The 14,733-nt window shown below is 49.0% G+C and overlaps 4 protein-coding genes across 4 annotated transcripts; 1 reads left to right on the forward strand and 3 right to left on the reverse strand.

The window, feature by feature from the left end:
* Positions 1-1,053: 1,053 nt before the first annotated feature.
* On the reverse strand, positions 1,054-3,806 carry N7506_004521 (putative C2H2 zinc finger domain protein; the record flags this gene model as incomplete). Its single annotated transcript, XM_056953815.1, has 2 exons — positions 1,054-3,624; positions 3,675-3,806. The coding sequence occupies 2 exons, from the start codon at positions 3,804-3,806 to the stop codon at positions 1,054-1,056; spliced, it is 2,703 nt and encodes a 900-aa protein (XP_056812704.1).
* Positions 3,807-10,418: 6,612 nt separating this feature from the next.
* On the reverse strand, positions 10,419-11,725 carry N7506_004522 (putative mitochondrial carrier protein (Rim2); the record flags this gene model as incomplete). The annotated part of the gene is made up of 3 exons (XM_056953816.1): positions 10,419-10,458; positions 10,513-11,466; positions 11,544-11,725. The coding sequence occupies 3 exons, from the start codon at positions 11,723-11,725 to the stop codon at positions 10,419-10,421; spliced, it is 1,176 nt and encodes a 391-aa protein (XP_056812705.1).
* A 792-nt stretch (positions 11,726-12,517) lies between these two features.
* N7506_004523 (60S ribosomal protein eL21) lies at positions 12,518-13,302 on the reverse strand (the record flags this gene model as incomplete). Its single annotated transcript, XM_056953817.1, has 4 exons — positions 13,257-13,302; positions 13,072-13,139; positions 12,959-13,006; positions 12,518-12,848 (listed from the first exon to the last, which is right to left on the reverse strand). Exons 1-4 carry the CDS (start codon positions 13,290-13,292, stop codon positions 12,518-12,520), a joined length of 483 nt encoding a protein of 160 aa, XP_056812706.1. The 5' UTR covers positions 13,293-13,302.
* A 253-nt stretch (positions 13,303-13,555) lies between these two features.
* Positions 13,556-14,405, forward strand: N7506_004524 (40S ribosomal protein uS4; the record flags this gene model as incomplete). Its single annotated transcript, XM_056953818.1, has 5 exons — positions 13,556-13,563; positions 13,616-13,653; positions 13,711-13,729; positions 13,806-13,904; positions 13,994-14,405. The coding sequence occupies 5 exons, from the start codon at positions 13,556-13,558 to the stop codon at positions 14,403-14,405; spliced, it is 576 nt and encodes a 191-aa protein (XP_056812707.1).
* Between the last annotated feature and the right edge of the window lie 328 nt (positions 14,406-14,733).

Genomic DNA, 14,733 nt, shown 5'->3' on the forward strand with positions numbered 1-14,733 from the left:
CACTGCACCATGAGAAGTGGGGCAAAGATCGATCGGTTGAAGGTATTCAAGCAATAAGAGGTCGCAGTCTTTGCACTTGCCTGGACAGTCAATATTATTCGCTTGATGGCAATATGCCCAGTGTTGAGTGATCGGCCTAACTGGGATCATGCCAGTGTTCTGAACAGCAGATCACAGCAGCGCCACAGATGAATGTGAACTGGAGAGAATAGCCACCGGAATTCAAATGAGGTGGGTAGCATTTCTCAAACAGCATGGTGTCTTCGAAGGTTCTGTTTACCTTCTTTACCCTCCGGGGCGCGGTATGCAGCCCGTGAAGAATGTGGGTGATTGATAATGCGACCCCTTCGACACCCAAGTAGCTGACCATTGTGAAGGACTAGAGCTACCAGAAAAGTCACCAAAGTGGCTCCACCTACACACCATCATTGTATGGTGGTTGATCGGCGCCTATAGTTACCCTCGGTCACGAACGGTGTGACAAGGTCACCTGCCGGCAGAGCCCTCATGACAACAATATTGCCCGGTCAACTCCACGATTGTAGTGCTTAGGTATTTTGTCCTTCTTGGTAGCGAAAGATAATTGGGTCGCCAGCCAGAACAAGAAACAATGTGACTTAGGGGCTCAGTGGAGGCCGGGTTGGACACTCTACCGACGGGGACAGATAGATCTACCATGACAACCAAGCAAGTTGAACCTGCCCTGGTACATTCGGTAAGGATGAGAAGATCAAAAGAACACAACTCTCAGCCATAATGTGTCTAGCAGTCATTAGATGGCGAGACCAAATCAATGGGGAAAAAAATTGCATGAATCGTAGTACTATCATCCGAGGTTCAATCTTGGGATGCATCAAGTTCAAATCAAACAGTATGCCACCCATGCAGTAAAGAACAAGAAAAAAAAATATTCGTAGTGCCATAAGCGCAACCAAGCAAGCCACAGGATAGCAGAGAAAAAAATAAAATGAGTTAGAAGTATACACCAACAAAAGACCAAGAAGTAAAAAACTGCCGGGGTATCAGGTATTCGCACGGTCGGAAACGTCAAAATCATAAAGTAGAAGAGGAACATGAAATCATAAGATACATCAAGAGCCAGCGGACTCTATCAAGACCCAAGGACCAGCATATCTCGAACTCGTGTAAGATATACATCGAGATCAAGTCCAGTATGCGGCCAGGGTTGGGAGAGAAATGTTTCAAGTACGTATCGGCAGTAATGCCACTGGTCATTTGGGAGAATCTCGACACAGCCCACTCGAGATCGAATTCAAATGACCAGTCTTGAACATCCTCGGTCCATGATAAGACCGGGGCAAGCTCGGAGTCGGAGGGTGAGATAGGCGAAATAGCGTGATCTGAGTCGGTGTCAGATCCAAGAACGCCTCCCAGGGCAGTTTCTTGTTGAATCAATTGATGCCTTTCTTTGTCATTTGCGGTTGTCTTTAATACCGATGCCCTTAGTTTGAAGAGCTTAACGAACACCCTTACTCGAGTACGCAAGGGGTGGTTAGACTCGCGGGCAGCCGGGGACATCTTGAAAGTCATCTCGACTCGCTCAGAGTCGGAAAGCCGGGCACTGGCATGGGCACTGTATTTAACGACAGGTAGAATCACACACGGGCATTGACATCCGGGAGTAGCTTTGGAGCTTTGGAGCCTCAGCGGTTCACGCTGTCTGAAGGGCAGCTCGGTGTACATTTCAGAAGAAAGACCGATCGAGGCTTGTTTCATTGCCTGATTGAGATTGGATAGAAGAGTGAGCGGCTTTATTGGCGAGCCCAAGCCGACGCTGCGAAGCAGTTTATAATCGTGGTCAAGCACCGGCGACTGTGGTTTGTTGTCGACATTAAGCAGACAGCCATGGTTTTCATCGACCATTGTCATACCGATGAATGGAGGCCGCGAGAGGAAGTCATCGGAGCCGTCGTACTCTTCGCTATCAAATGATTGACGTTGGCTCGACCCACCAGGGTACTGCATTGGCCAATTTGAACTAGGATAGGGGTGTTGATCTGCCCCCATGGGAAACAGCGAAAAGTCCTGCAAGAGACTAGGCTGAAGGTAATATGGATCGAGTGTGACGAGTGTTGACAATGGTCGTTGGCGATCTTGAGAAGGCAATGCGGAATGATGCATAGCTTGAGCCGCGATAGCTTCCCTGGAAGGACAATTATGACAGGAGCCAACGGATTCCGTCAAATATTGACATTGCCGACATGTGCTCAAAACATGACCACATCCAGTACATTTCATAATGCTTGAAGGCCTTTGTTCTGTGGCTTGTTTTGGGGCTGCTTGCTTTCTCGTTGAGCGTTTGCGCTTCTGAGGCTTCTGGGAAGACTGATCGGTGGGTGAAAACCATGGGGTCTGAGGGTTCTGAGATTGGTCGAACCGCTGGTGTATGCCACCAGCAAAGTGGAAGTCAGGATCATATTGAGCCTCGTCGAATACGTCGTTCATGGAGAATTCACCAGCGGCTGCGTCCAATCCTGGAGGATGGGCGAGACTCAATTTATCATCTGAAACAGGAAGGATCATGGAAGGCTGAAAAGTTTCCCTGGCTCTGTTCATGTGCCCTCCTTGGTATGTGCGGTAATTATTTGAATCCGATGGTTGGTCTCCTTGGTGAGAGCGAGACTGTTCGTATGCATTGCTTGGCTCAGCAAAGGAAGAAGAACCACGATTAGGACCGCTGCCGCCTTCTCTGCCGCCGCCTCGGCGAGACTTGTCACCGCCATTCATTACACTGGCCGCTGGAGAGTGTTTAGTGCAATGCACTTTAACGTGTTCCCAATACCGTTCCCAGGACTGGATGATCTGGGGGCAAGCAGGACAGATGCAGGGAGGAGCGACTTTCCTTCGAGCGGCGGCGAGGTCTTTCATGTCGTGCATCTTGTGTGTGTAGATCATATGTTCGCGCGCTCTGTCTCGCCGGAGAAAGTCTCTATCGCAGTGTGGAGATAGACAACGATACTTTCGGTCAGCGATTCCATGAATGGATCCAAAATGTCTTTTGAGCGATCCGAAGGTATTGTAGGTCTTCTTGGCATTGTTTTTGGCCTCGCAGATCATGCACTGGTGGGCTTCCTTGGTTTTTTTCCTGGATTCAGAACCAGTTGTTGTCGAAGGTGCAGGATCCGTGTACTTTGAAAGAAAAAGTTGTTTGAGTGTTTCGAGGTCACTTAGTCCTTTCAGGATGTTTTCGCCAATATATGGAGGGTCAGAAGTGACATGGCGAAATGTCGACCATACCTGAGTCATAGCCATATCAAGCTCAACAGATGGGGAACTCAATGGCGAGGCTGTGGGGTTTGTGATTCCCAACAAAGTCCGATCAAAGGGCTCTTTGGTCGTCTGGGCTTCTGCAGCTGTCAACGGATTCGGAGTAGGATTGTGCTGCCCTCCGAGGTCGATTTCCAGCTCTTGGGGGATATGATCAGTTTGCGCATGGGCCCATCCGAGGCCATCAAAGTCGCTTTCATACCGTTGGGGGGGACGGATGGTAAGGTCGCTCAACCCGCTTTGGACGAGTGAAGATTCATCTTGGAGTTGGCTCAAGCTCGTTTGACTTGTGTCATCCGCCGAGGAGGTGGAGCTAGGGTAGGGGTGGATAAAGCTCTGTGAGGGAATATTAGCATCAATCCATGAGCCACTATGGCCAAACTCACGTAGTCATTCAAGCCACTGGAGCCACTGGAGCCAGTGAGTATAGACTGCGATTGGTAAGATGATGACCTTGTATTGTCATCATTGTCCATCATCTGATTGAGTTCGTCTTCATTGGTGTAGTTGGTACTCATTTTGGGCGGGCTTGGAGTAGCCAACAACAGACTAAACAGCTAAGACTTTGCGCAGAGATGAATATCCACAAGCGAGGGAAGCCTGATCTTATAAATGTTGGCCCCAGGCCAAGGCTCCGCCACGCTTGCCCGGGTAATGGCTCCTGTTACTTAATAATGTCAAAAGGAAAAAAAGGAAAATCATAAAATGAATATTATCACTGAAATGCAGGCCCAAATGGCAGGGTGCTCCGTTTGGCTGATTTGGGCCCACCAGGTCAAGTCTTGCCGGGGTGAAAAGGAACCCAAAACAAGGAGTCGGTGTGTCAATACTGTAACTGAAAATACTTCGTAATTGTATCGGAAGTGGTGAGGCGTGCTAGCTGCCCATGCGCGACCCAACAGTAGAGGTCGATTTTCGATATCCAAGGCGACCAATAACCGCTTTCACCGCATATGACTGGGGCGTTTGTGTAGAACCAGAGCTTGGAAACCCTATGAATTCACTGACCTTTCTTCATTTGCTGAGAGTACTGAGAATAAATCCCGTCGCATGCGTTATCGAACCGGAGGAGGAGCGGGTGAGCGATCTATGATCGTCCTCGCGCGGGGGAAACGGGCAGTGCTCGCCAATGACGAAATGGGTTCAAACAGCCCCCTGCACTTAAGCCGCAAGTCAGTCACGTGGAGGTTGGACTGCAAACCTTCCAAACGTTTGTTTAGCCGCAAGTCTTGAAAGTCTTGGATTGGGCTCCGTTTCACTGGTGCTGCGGCCTGGGGTGACCGCAAACTACCGCGATGTTCCAATATAGGTGAACCGTGGGGGATAAAATACAGGAAATGAACATCACTAATGAGTGAGTCCGAGACCCTTGGAAATATTGGGAGACGAAAAATAAATTTAAATGACGAGAAATTCCAGAAAATAAATCTACGGAGCTCACTGACCCACAGTCGGTTCGTCTTGTCAAACTAGATACTCCGCATTCCGTACGGAGTACTGTGGACTTAATTCCCCGGATGGATCCCGAGTCCATTTCGATGGTTCCGTTTGTTTTTACTCATAATTTTGACTCAAGGGATCAAACCTGAATTTTGGAACACTCCCAGCCACACGGTTAACAAGTCCGGGGAGTTTGATGTGGCCGGGAGGGTAAATTCAACATATTATCGGGCGTTGTATATACGTTCCATGGGCAAAGCGCCAACGTCCAATAATTTTATCGCAGAAAACTCAACGGGGAAATCCTCATGAATCTTGGCTTTTCATGCCCAAGCCGGAGCAACGGAATAGATGGAATTACAATTCATCGCTACAGTGCACGGTTGTCATACCGGAAAAGCCGCGCGGAATCCTTATTCAAAAGCGCTCCCATCATCCTATTTGAGAGAATACGAGGCGAGACTTTGAGCTCGCTGATAGATCAATCTTTGAGCGAGCAACGAGGGCTGTACTCTACACCCAGCTAGCGAAAAATTAGTTTTGACGCCATCATTTTGAAAGTGAAGCACAAGGCCAGGGGTTAGCAAGCCCATCAGAGCAGCTTGTGCCTCCAATAAACTACTGTGCAGGTGGCCAGAAGTTTATTGGCGCTATTGGGGATCTCTGCAGGAAAATAGATCACCTGTCCCCCTCTCACAGGAGCGAGCGGTTGAGTATACACGCTCTCCACAAAGCTCGGATCTTTTAGATCTATAGAGAGCCAAAGCGGAGCTCGGATGTAGTTTGAACTGTATTCCGGCCGAGGCGGATAATCCCAGCTAGATGAAATTGGGCATTACTGTCCAGTGACCCCATGATCCCCGGGTGACAGCTGGTGATGTTCGCCGCCGTGTGTTCCGACTCTTTTCTCTCACCGAAACTCAATTAACTTTATCTTATTGGCTCTTTTGTGGTTGAAAATTTTAAGGCTCATTTCAATAGGAGACGCGTAGAGGTTGGGAGGCTTGAGAGAGCGGTGGAGATCCTCCTGATACGGGTCGCTGCGCGTAGAACCGGATCAAGATGACCAGCCGGAAATTATGTTGCGATTCCCATACCTGCTTGGACAGCAAAATAAAATTCAACATAAAATGTGTTTCAAAATATAATAGGGTGAAGGAAAGGACTCGAAAAGCGACCTGGTTCAAATGTTGCCAATGCCGAGGATAGGAAGTTTGGTTCAAGTGGGGATGCGGGTCCTCGGAGAGGCTCTGCCCGCCGCTGTTCCATGGCTCCATCGAAGCATGGGTACTCAAGATTGACGACGTCATAGGATTCCATGATAATGGCGAAGAATTTTCTCCTAAAGAGCCTCGGCTACTCAAATTAGTGGAGCACCACATAATTAAGTTATCTGAGGGTTATGTACGGACTACGGAGCATCCAATCTTCATCTTGGGGGCCAAGCAGAGGGGAATTGACAAGAACACCGTAACTCCAAATGTTGCTTCTATGTGCCTCATCCATAAAAAAATCATATTTCCCTTTCTATGTGTACAGATATAACCACAAAAACTAACAGCAAGATAGTATGCGAACAGAAGAAAATTTCAAATGAAAAAAACCCCCCAAAAAATCAAAGAAAAGAAAATCGAAAAAGAAAATCGAAAAGAAAAGAAAAGAAATTATAACTTTGATGAAGAACGATCAGCAAACCGGGCAACTCCCTCTCAACAGCCATAAAGTACCTGGTGCCCCACAGCATGATCCAGTCATATCCTCCAAGGAAGCAAAAGTCAAAACCGAAGCCCCGATCCCATAATCCCAAAAGTTCCCCAGAATTCTCGTACAGTACCCTATCTCACAGTAAATTGGAACAGTATTCAGGTTCGACTGAGAGTGGCTCTGGCTGATGACCACGGGTCCGAACTTGGTGACGAAGCCTTCCACTGGTCAAGCATGTAGGAGCTTTTCTTGACTGGCTTGGGCTCGGGGATTGACGAAGCTCTTGGGCCCGCATTGTTGCGACCAAAATCAGTGCTTTTGCTCGTAATGCTCGAGGGCTTGACCTTGAGGCAGTCAGACGTGGGGAAGCTAAACGAGAAAACGCAATAAGGTTAGCTGATAAGAGTCCAAGATCGACTTTTATGAGTTTGATGAGAAACGCCAATGACAACTTGATTGGGGATTGGGTGCAGATTTGAGGGTGCGGATATTGACGGTAGATTTGGATATGCCGGCTTACCTATTTTTGCTCATTTTGGCACCTAGTTGGAGGTTTGGGGGCGAGGAATTGGGGTCGGAGAAGTGGCGATCACGAATTCCGGACCGGAAGGCAGGAATTGGTATGGTTGATAGCTGTGGCAGCTACTCAGTTCTCGAAGAGAGTATATCGAGACAGTAGATAGCAGACAGCAGAGTGATCTGCTCGTTTTTATCCTGAGTCTGGGGTAGTTATGGAGTGGGTGGAAAGTGTCTAGACGAGAAGGGAGCATGGTTGGTTATAAGTTGACTGTGATTTATTCTACGAGCATTTGTTGCCTATGAGAACACCGAGCCCGGGCGTGAATTGCGATCCCGGGTTGAAATAATTAGAGTCTGGAAAGAGAGCCCTGGAGGCAATGCAGCGGTGTCCACGGGTTGAGTTGGGTAAAGGCACTATGGTAACAGGATGGATCTACAACGGGTTCGCCAAGTCTCATCTTATTACTCCGTATCAGTGTAATATTTATCATATCCGACCAGCATTACTTGGGATACGATGATTGTAGCCATAATTCTACCAAGACAATGGAATGAAGCTACTTGATCTCCTATAATTTTTGCCCATTCTAGGGGGTTTGGGGGATCAAAGCTAGTACACATGGGTAAACAAATTCGTCGGGCGATAGTCATCTGCCCGTTGTCTAGCATAATGTCCCAAGTGTGGCACTACTAGTAGGTAAACTAAAAGATATGGTTTCACTTTGCAAAAGGTATCATCCTTGATCTTTGCAACATACTCTAAACTTCTAATAGCTGTACAGCCTGTGCTCGCCCCTGCCGATCGGTATTAACGCGAATGAACAGAGCATTTCCGGTCACCGCCTGTATGCAATTTTGGCTTACCAGACGCAAAACATCGACTAATTTTGGCATATCCTCGGCAGTGGCTGCATCCTAATAAAACAAAGCTTTTATTTTTGTTTTTGTTTCTTTCAAAAAGAGATGAATGCAGATACAGCACAAAGCATGTTGGCACAAAGAAACAAGTATCCACACTGTGTATTGTATGCACAGGGTTTCATAGTTCAGGCCTAGTAGACCCTAAAAGTACGGAGTACAAAGGTCCAGAATTGGTTGTGGCTGTGCTCATTTTCCACACCTTGTGTCTGATTCAAGAAGCTTTGGTCTAGTGCCTATGTGCTGTTATCCAAAGTAGCTGAGCTCACCCAGATAGCTACCCAAACCTTGCATTATAGGCCAACTCATTGTTCGAGTTCACCCGATTTCCCCTCAAATGTTGTGGATGCCTAGGAAAGTGTGGAAGAAGATGCGGTGTAGGGGTGCAAACACCTGGGCAATGTCCATCACACTCTTTGAAGTTCGGAGTACTCCGTATACAAGGAGTGAATGGTATTGTATAGACAGAGTGTTGCTCCTTTACTGTTTTACTGTTTTAACATTGTTTGATTTTATTTTTCTCAACCACCTCCCGAGGTGTATGCCGAAACCCAAATTTTATTTTATTTTATTTTTTAAAAAAAAGTAAGACAAAAGATACCTGTGACCATTGAGAAGCCAAGCAAATCTTGACCAGCAAATGAATATTATGTCTTATACAGCAAACATCTATGATGGTTCACAAATATCCCTACAATCAGTGTGGTCACCTTAGAGTAGGTTTGTTTGAATGCATTGAGATCTCGTCTGGTAGCAGTAACTTAGGTACCTTGCATAGTTAAATCACTTTGGCTTGGATAAATCAATGATGTACCAGCCACAGAAGATCTACCAAGCATGGAAATCTCAAGTCGAGATTGATCTGCGTAACGGATTAGGATATTCAAGTCTGGATCGTGCGATCGGAGCGTTCAAAAGTTTCTTCGCCGTTTCTGTACGTCAGATATGATAGATCACGTCAAGAAATCCGGGATTCAGGTACATTGTGGCGCAGACACCCTCTTTCGGGTGTTCATGATCACCCACGATGTCATTTCTACGCTGTAGACACTAAATCGCTCAGTCTCCCTGATCTGGGCTCATTTATTTCTCATGTTGTTTCATAATTTCAAGAAAATCCCTGGAAAAACATGCACGCTACGTCGAGAACTTCCAAGCCACGAAGATCACAGAGCCGAGGGCGATCTAGACTGATCGACATGCAATTACAATCTCATCTGTCCTCCTGACATTCATACGAACAGGGTCTGAAACACAAAAGAGGGGCCTCGTCTTCGAGTATTGAGATTTCAACCGCCACATCTTTCTTTCTAGAACTTTTTCGGGCCGGGCAATCTTCAAGCTTACGACGATAGGGCGCAACGACTCCAATTTCCTACTAAGGAGTAGAACCCCGCCGATCCACATCAATTTCCCGCAACGCATGGACGAAGCCCCGACCAATCACCAACCCATCCAAGATATGCACCCATTGAGAGATTCGCAGTCATGCACATGTACGGAGTACATCAGAAAGCGTTCATGTCCGGAGAAATCACCACAGAGGGGCGCAGATCAGCTTACCACAAGTTCGCGAACATGAAACACGCCGAAGTGAAGTGCCAAACTAGATAGAGGCAGTGAGTAACCTGCCAACCCGGCCCTAGCTGATGGCAGCCCAATCAATGCCGAAAGACCGGGGTGTGACAGTGATACGAGATGTCCATCCATTTTCGAGCAAATGTCGGTCGGCCCCGAGGCATTGTGCAATTGGACCGTCTGCTCGTATGGGCATGCCGAAGGCGATGCTTTATCCCCGGGGCACAATCTGAAGAGGGGAATGACAAGGACGGGAAGTGAGCATAGGCCAGTTCGTCACCTGGGTACGAGGTATGGCAGCCTAAATGCCCGGCAAATGAGACCGCGAAATGATGCCTGATTTGTTTCGGTGGCGATTTCGGGTCTTCGTACGGAGTCAAATGTAGGAAACACAGTATGACGATCTGAGAGTTGACTCGAAATATGCAGGGCTTGATGGGCGGTGCAGGATTATCGTCACGACTGCGCCTATTTAACTATTGCCCGGGATCAGGCACTTAGTATGCGTCTGGCGTGTATTCTGCAGGCGGCCCTGGTGAATGTATGTCCGAGCTACTCCGTAGGTCGGAAGATCTATGTCATTGCAACTTGCCCATTCTTTTTGATAGTTCAATTCTTCATTTTCCTCTGCTACCTTCTCTGGGGTCGCACAGGGTATGTAGTATAAAAGTGGAGTGGTAAGAACATTAAGCAAGATGATTTCGCAATTAAAACAGAATTTTTTCGTCTTCTGCCGATGTGTGAGCAAGTCAGAGTAGAGACGCTTGTTCAGAGAGAAGTGTAAACCCAAATCGTGTGCGCCGTAGACATGCAGGCCATTTTCCCGTCTATACACAATAATCAAAATACGCAAAAGGAAAGCCAGTCTCCCATCACGTTGAGCGGAGAAAAAGCTGCAAAGGAAGCCAGATATTGTACAGTGGCGAAAGAGTTGCGAGTCGTGTCGCGACTTCAGGCATACCGAAGGTGGTTTATGAAGTCGTGCCGAAAACGCGCAGAATAAACTCATACCTTGTGAGAGAGTCAGTATATCGAATCGTTAAAGATCATTTCAGCACAACTTACATTCCAAACATGATCGCAGCAGAAGGCACGACGCGAAGCAAGTGAGGTGTCAGGCCGCCATACATGGCGACCATGCCCTCCTCCTTCCAGACAGTCTTGAAGCACTGAGCCAAACCAGTGTATTTCATTTCAACCTTGCCGTTGCCCAAAGAGACGGTCGGTGCCTGGCGCAGACGTGTGCGCACGACCTCGTGAGGATAAGTGATCGCAGCCGCGACCAGCTTGGCCAGACCGGCAGCACTGATGCGGCCACCCCACAGCTCCGCGGAGTCCCACGAGGTGTATTCGTAGCCCGGATCAGACTTCTTGAGAGCATCACGACGAGCAAGATACATTTTCATTTGCTCGTACATCACCCACTGGAGCGACGACTCGGTCACTCCCAGGTAGGAAGCAGAGAGGCCACGATAGAGGCCCTTGATGCCTTCGTGGCGCACAGTCTGCTTGATACAGTCGAAGCTGTTGCGGTATTGCCGGCTCTTCCCATGCTCCGCATTCGATTTGTCCAGTTGTAACCGTGTTTTCACAAGCCAGATCGGGTTCGTCGCTGTTCCCGTGGCGATGCCGGCAATCGATGCTGCCGCGAGGTGAATGCCCATAGGAGTCTGCTCGGCGGTTCGGTAGCCGAAATAGTCACTCAGTATCCGTTTTCCGTTTCCATACACGTAGAAGTTGATGGCGCGAGCCGGGACCACGCCGATCAGGTTCGGCCCCAGTCCCTTGAACAGCGCGCGCCACCCTTCGTGAACATGTATCGAGCGGAGGATCTGGAATGTTTCACTGAAGTGCATGCCCGCCGTCCGGGTGAGGTGAACCAGGGTATTAGAGGACGGAGCGGGTGCAGGCTTCGAAGCGCGCAACGTTTGGAGTTGCGTCTGGTAGAAATCGGATTGCAGGCGCGTCTTCAAGACGTCCAGCGGCGAGGTAAGAGTGGCAGCGGTCATTCCTCCTAACCTGTTTCACCTCGTTAGAACCCGTTTCTTATTGTTCTTGGATGATCCGCTTCCGCGGCGGTTTTCACGGTGACGTACCCTCCGGCGACGAAGTGCGCGAATGGCTTCGCTTCAGGCTTCTCTTCGCTGACTGGTGGTGTTCGATTCGGAATGACGTCCCCCATTTCTCTCGATTGTGGGATCGATTCTTTATTGAATGAGGCGGGGGTGCCTCCCAGATGCGCCTGCGCAGAGCTGGGGGCTGTTGGAGAGACAGTCATCGGAACGTTTGAAATAACCGTCAGGAGGACAGTTATCGAAGGTGATTAGAAGGTAGAGGTAGGCAATGAAGTCCAATTAAATCATCATAGGTCAAATAGGCAGGTCAAATAGTGTACATTGAAAGTAGAGGTAGGAAGATGAATCTCTCCGGAGCGATATTTTTTTCGATTGCGGGTCCCCTCCGCTCCCCTGGGGAAGGCCGCATTTCTAAGGGGCAAATAATCATGATGTACTTGGAAGATCTATCATATTCAGTTGGACCTCGGTGAAGCCAATCAGTGCATTCAAGAGGCTATTCTCATTGTATTAGTGGTAATTAGAAAATCCTGCCTTGAAGTAATCTATACCGGCCTGTCTGCTAGAAGACCTGTCCACGCGAGCATACCGGTCCTTTCGGAGTCCGCGGAAACAAATCGATCTAGACTCGATTGACAAAAGAGCACTTTTGGGCAGGTTGAGTGACACCAATTCGAACCATCAAGGCAGAATTGGCACTTTCGATCAAGACTATGGGGAACGGCCGGTGATCTGCACTACAAGTCTAGAGCCAAATGGCCGAACAAGCGATGTAAAGCAAAACAATCATAGACAATCATAGACATAAAACTCGGAGATTTTTGATTTTGTTTCATTCAGGGGAATCTATGCACAGGCGAGAGATGTGCCAGGGCATCCGAAACCCTTTGCGCTTCGTCTCATCAAAATCCATTTCAGTCTAGGCAAAAAATGGAGTGAAAACCCAGTAAACACCTAACAACCGCACACACCGTTCCAATTCCAACGCAGTCCCTTTAAATGTGGGTGTCGTAGGCGATGGGAACGACGGTCTCGGGCTTGTTACCGGCCTGCTTGACGAAGTGGGCCTCGCGGGGGCCGACAGCCTGGCGCTTCAGGTGGACGTGGACACCCTTCTCCTTGGCCTCACGCTTCTTGAGGGCGTTCTCCTTGACACGCTTGATGAAGTCCTCGCGGGAGCGGGAGTGCTGGACGTGCTCGATGCGGACGCTGATACGCTTCTCGAGGTAGCGGTTGTCGACCTTCTTGTAGAGGATGACACCGACGGAGGACTTGGTGACGTTGTAGACGACACCGGTCTTACCGTGGTAGACCTTGTGGGGCATACTGTTCAATTGTTAGATTTTCGCTCGTTTCGACGTGCGCAATGCCCATGTTGGGAGAGTCGCTGATGGCGGTCCGGGCAAGTGCGCAAATGTTATCGGAGATGTACTGACCCCTTCTGGACGGCACCGTTAACCTTGAGGTCGACAATGTCACCAACACTAAAAAAATTCCGTCAGTCTCCAATCCTTATCGTTCGTTCGGGTTTCGAGAATGATAGTCGTACCGGTAGGTCTTCATGTAGGTAGAAAGGCGGATCATACCGCTCTCCTTGAAGCCACGGCTGAAGGCATACTGTTGGTCGTGACGTTAGCTATGCTCCCGACAAATTCCTCCAAGTTCGTGTGTCGGTCCAGGTGGTTGCTCCAAAGGATGGGAAAATTCGTGTGTCGCGAGGGAATTGAAACGTACCCGAGTGCCGGCGCGGAGACCGTACGAGTGAGGCATAACGGCGGTGTTTTGGTGGGTGCTGGTGAGTTAGTCGACGACTTCCAAGCGCTTGAGTAGAATAGTCTCGGATAGGGATTCTTGTGTGCTGAGTCAGGTGGAGATCACGTGGGCGTTAGGGCAAGTCAGTGCCCTAATAATTTTGTGGTTGGCTGCTTGCCCGCCGCAGCGCCCCACTGGTTTTAGCGAATTTTCGAACTTATCCGTGGAGGCTTGTGTGAACTTCCCTCACGTCGACATCCTCCGCCAAATTAACCGCAGCCATGGCCCCGTGAGTATATCGACAGTTGCTGTTGAATCGCATGAGTCTAATACCATCGCAGTCGCGTCTCCTCCAAGACCTACAAGGTCCCCCGTCGCCGTAAGTCAATTCTGAGCAAAGTGTGCCTGTGAAGATCTGAAGCTAATTCCATCGCAGCCTTCGAGTCCGCCCGTCTGTCAGTATTCTCCGGCCACTGATTTGAAGCGTGCTTCTTTTCATGTCGTGTTCATATCTCTAACCTTTTTTAATAGTGACTCTGAGCTCAAGGTCGTTGGCGAGTTCGGTCTGCGCAACAAGCGTGAGGTGTGGCGTGTCCAGCTCACCCTGTCCAAGATCCGTCGTGCTGCTCGGTATGTGATTGAACACTGGTTTTGCGAGGCGCCGAGCGATCGCGCTTCGTGAATTTACGGAAACATGTGCTAACCTCTTTCTTCCACAGTGAGCTCCTCACTCTCGACGAGAAGGACCCCAAGCGTCTGTTCGAAGGAAATGCCCTCATTCGCCGTCTCGTCCGCATCGGTGTGCTCGACGAGGGCCGCATGAAGCTCGATTACGTCCTTGCCCTGAAGGTCGAGGATTTCCTTGAGCGTCGTCTCCAGACCTGTGTCTACAAGCTCGGTCTCGCCAAGTCCATCCACCACGCCCGTGTCCTCATCAAGCAGCGTCACATCCGCGTCGGCAAGCAGATCGTCAACGTTCCCTCGTTCATGGTCCGTCTTGACTCCCAGAAGCACATTGACTTCTCCCTCACCTCTCCCTTCGGAGGTGGCCGCCCCGGTCGCGTTCGCCGCAAGAAGGCCGCCGCCGCCGCCGGTGGTGACGACGCCGAGGAGGAGGAGGATGAGGAATAAATTATTCCCCATCTTTAAAAAATGGAGTACGGTCGGGTTTCGCTTGGGGCACCTCCAATCTTTGGGGGTTCAAAATGACTGCATCATAGCGTCTCATGTTCTACGATCATGCAATACAATGAATCAAAAACAGCCAGAAGGCTTCAATTTGGAACCCGATCTCAATGAACTCAATTTCATGTCAATTGCAGTCTTTCTAGTAGATACCCTCAGACCCATATATATGTACAATTATGTAGATCCTCAAAACGCCGATTTTTCGTTCCCCACTTAAGATAAGCCCAATCTTTCGTCCCTCCCGAGGTCGTGTCGTCGTATCTAGGCCCTC

This window comes from Penicillium brevicompactum (genome assembly GCF_028827555.1).
Source record: "Penicillium brevicompactum strain IBT 35665 chromosome Unknown utg000003l_segment0_segment0, whole genome shotgun sequence".
In the NCBI taxonomy this organism is placed as follows: Eukaryota; Fungi; Ascomycota; class Eurotiomycetes; order Eurotiales; family Aspergillaceae; genus Penicillium; species Penicillium brevicompactum.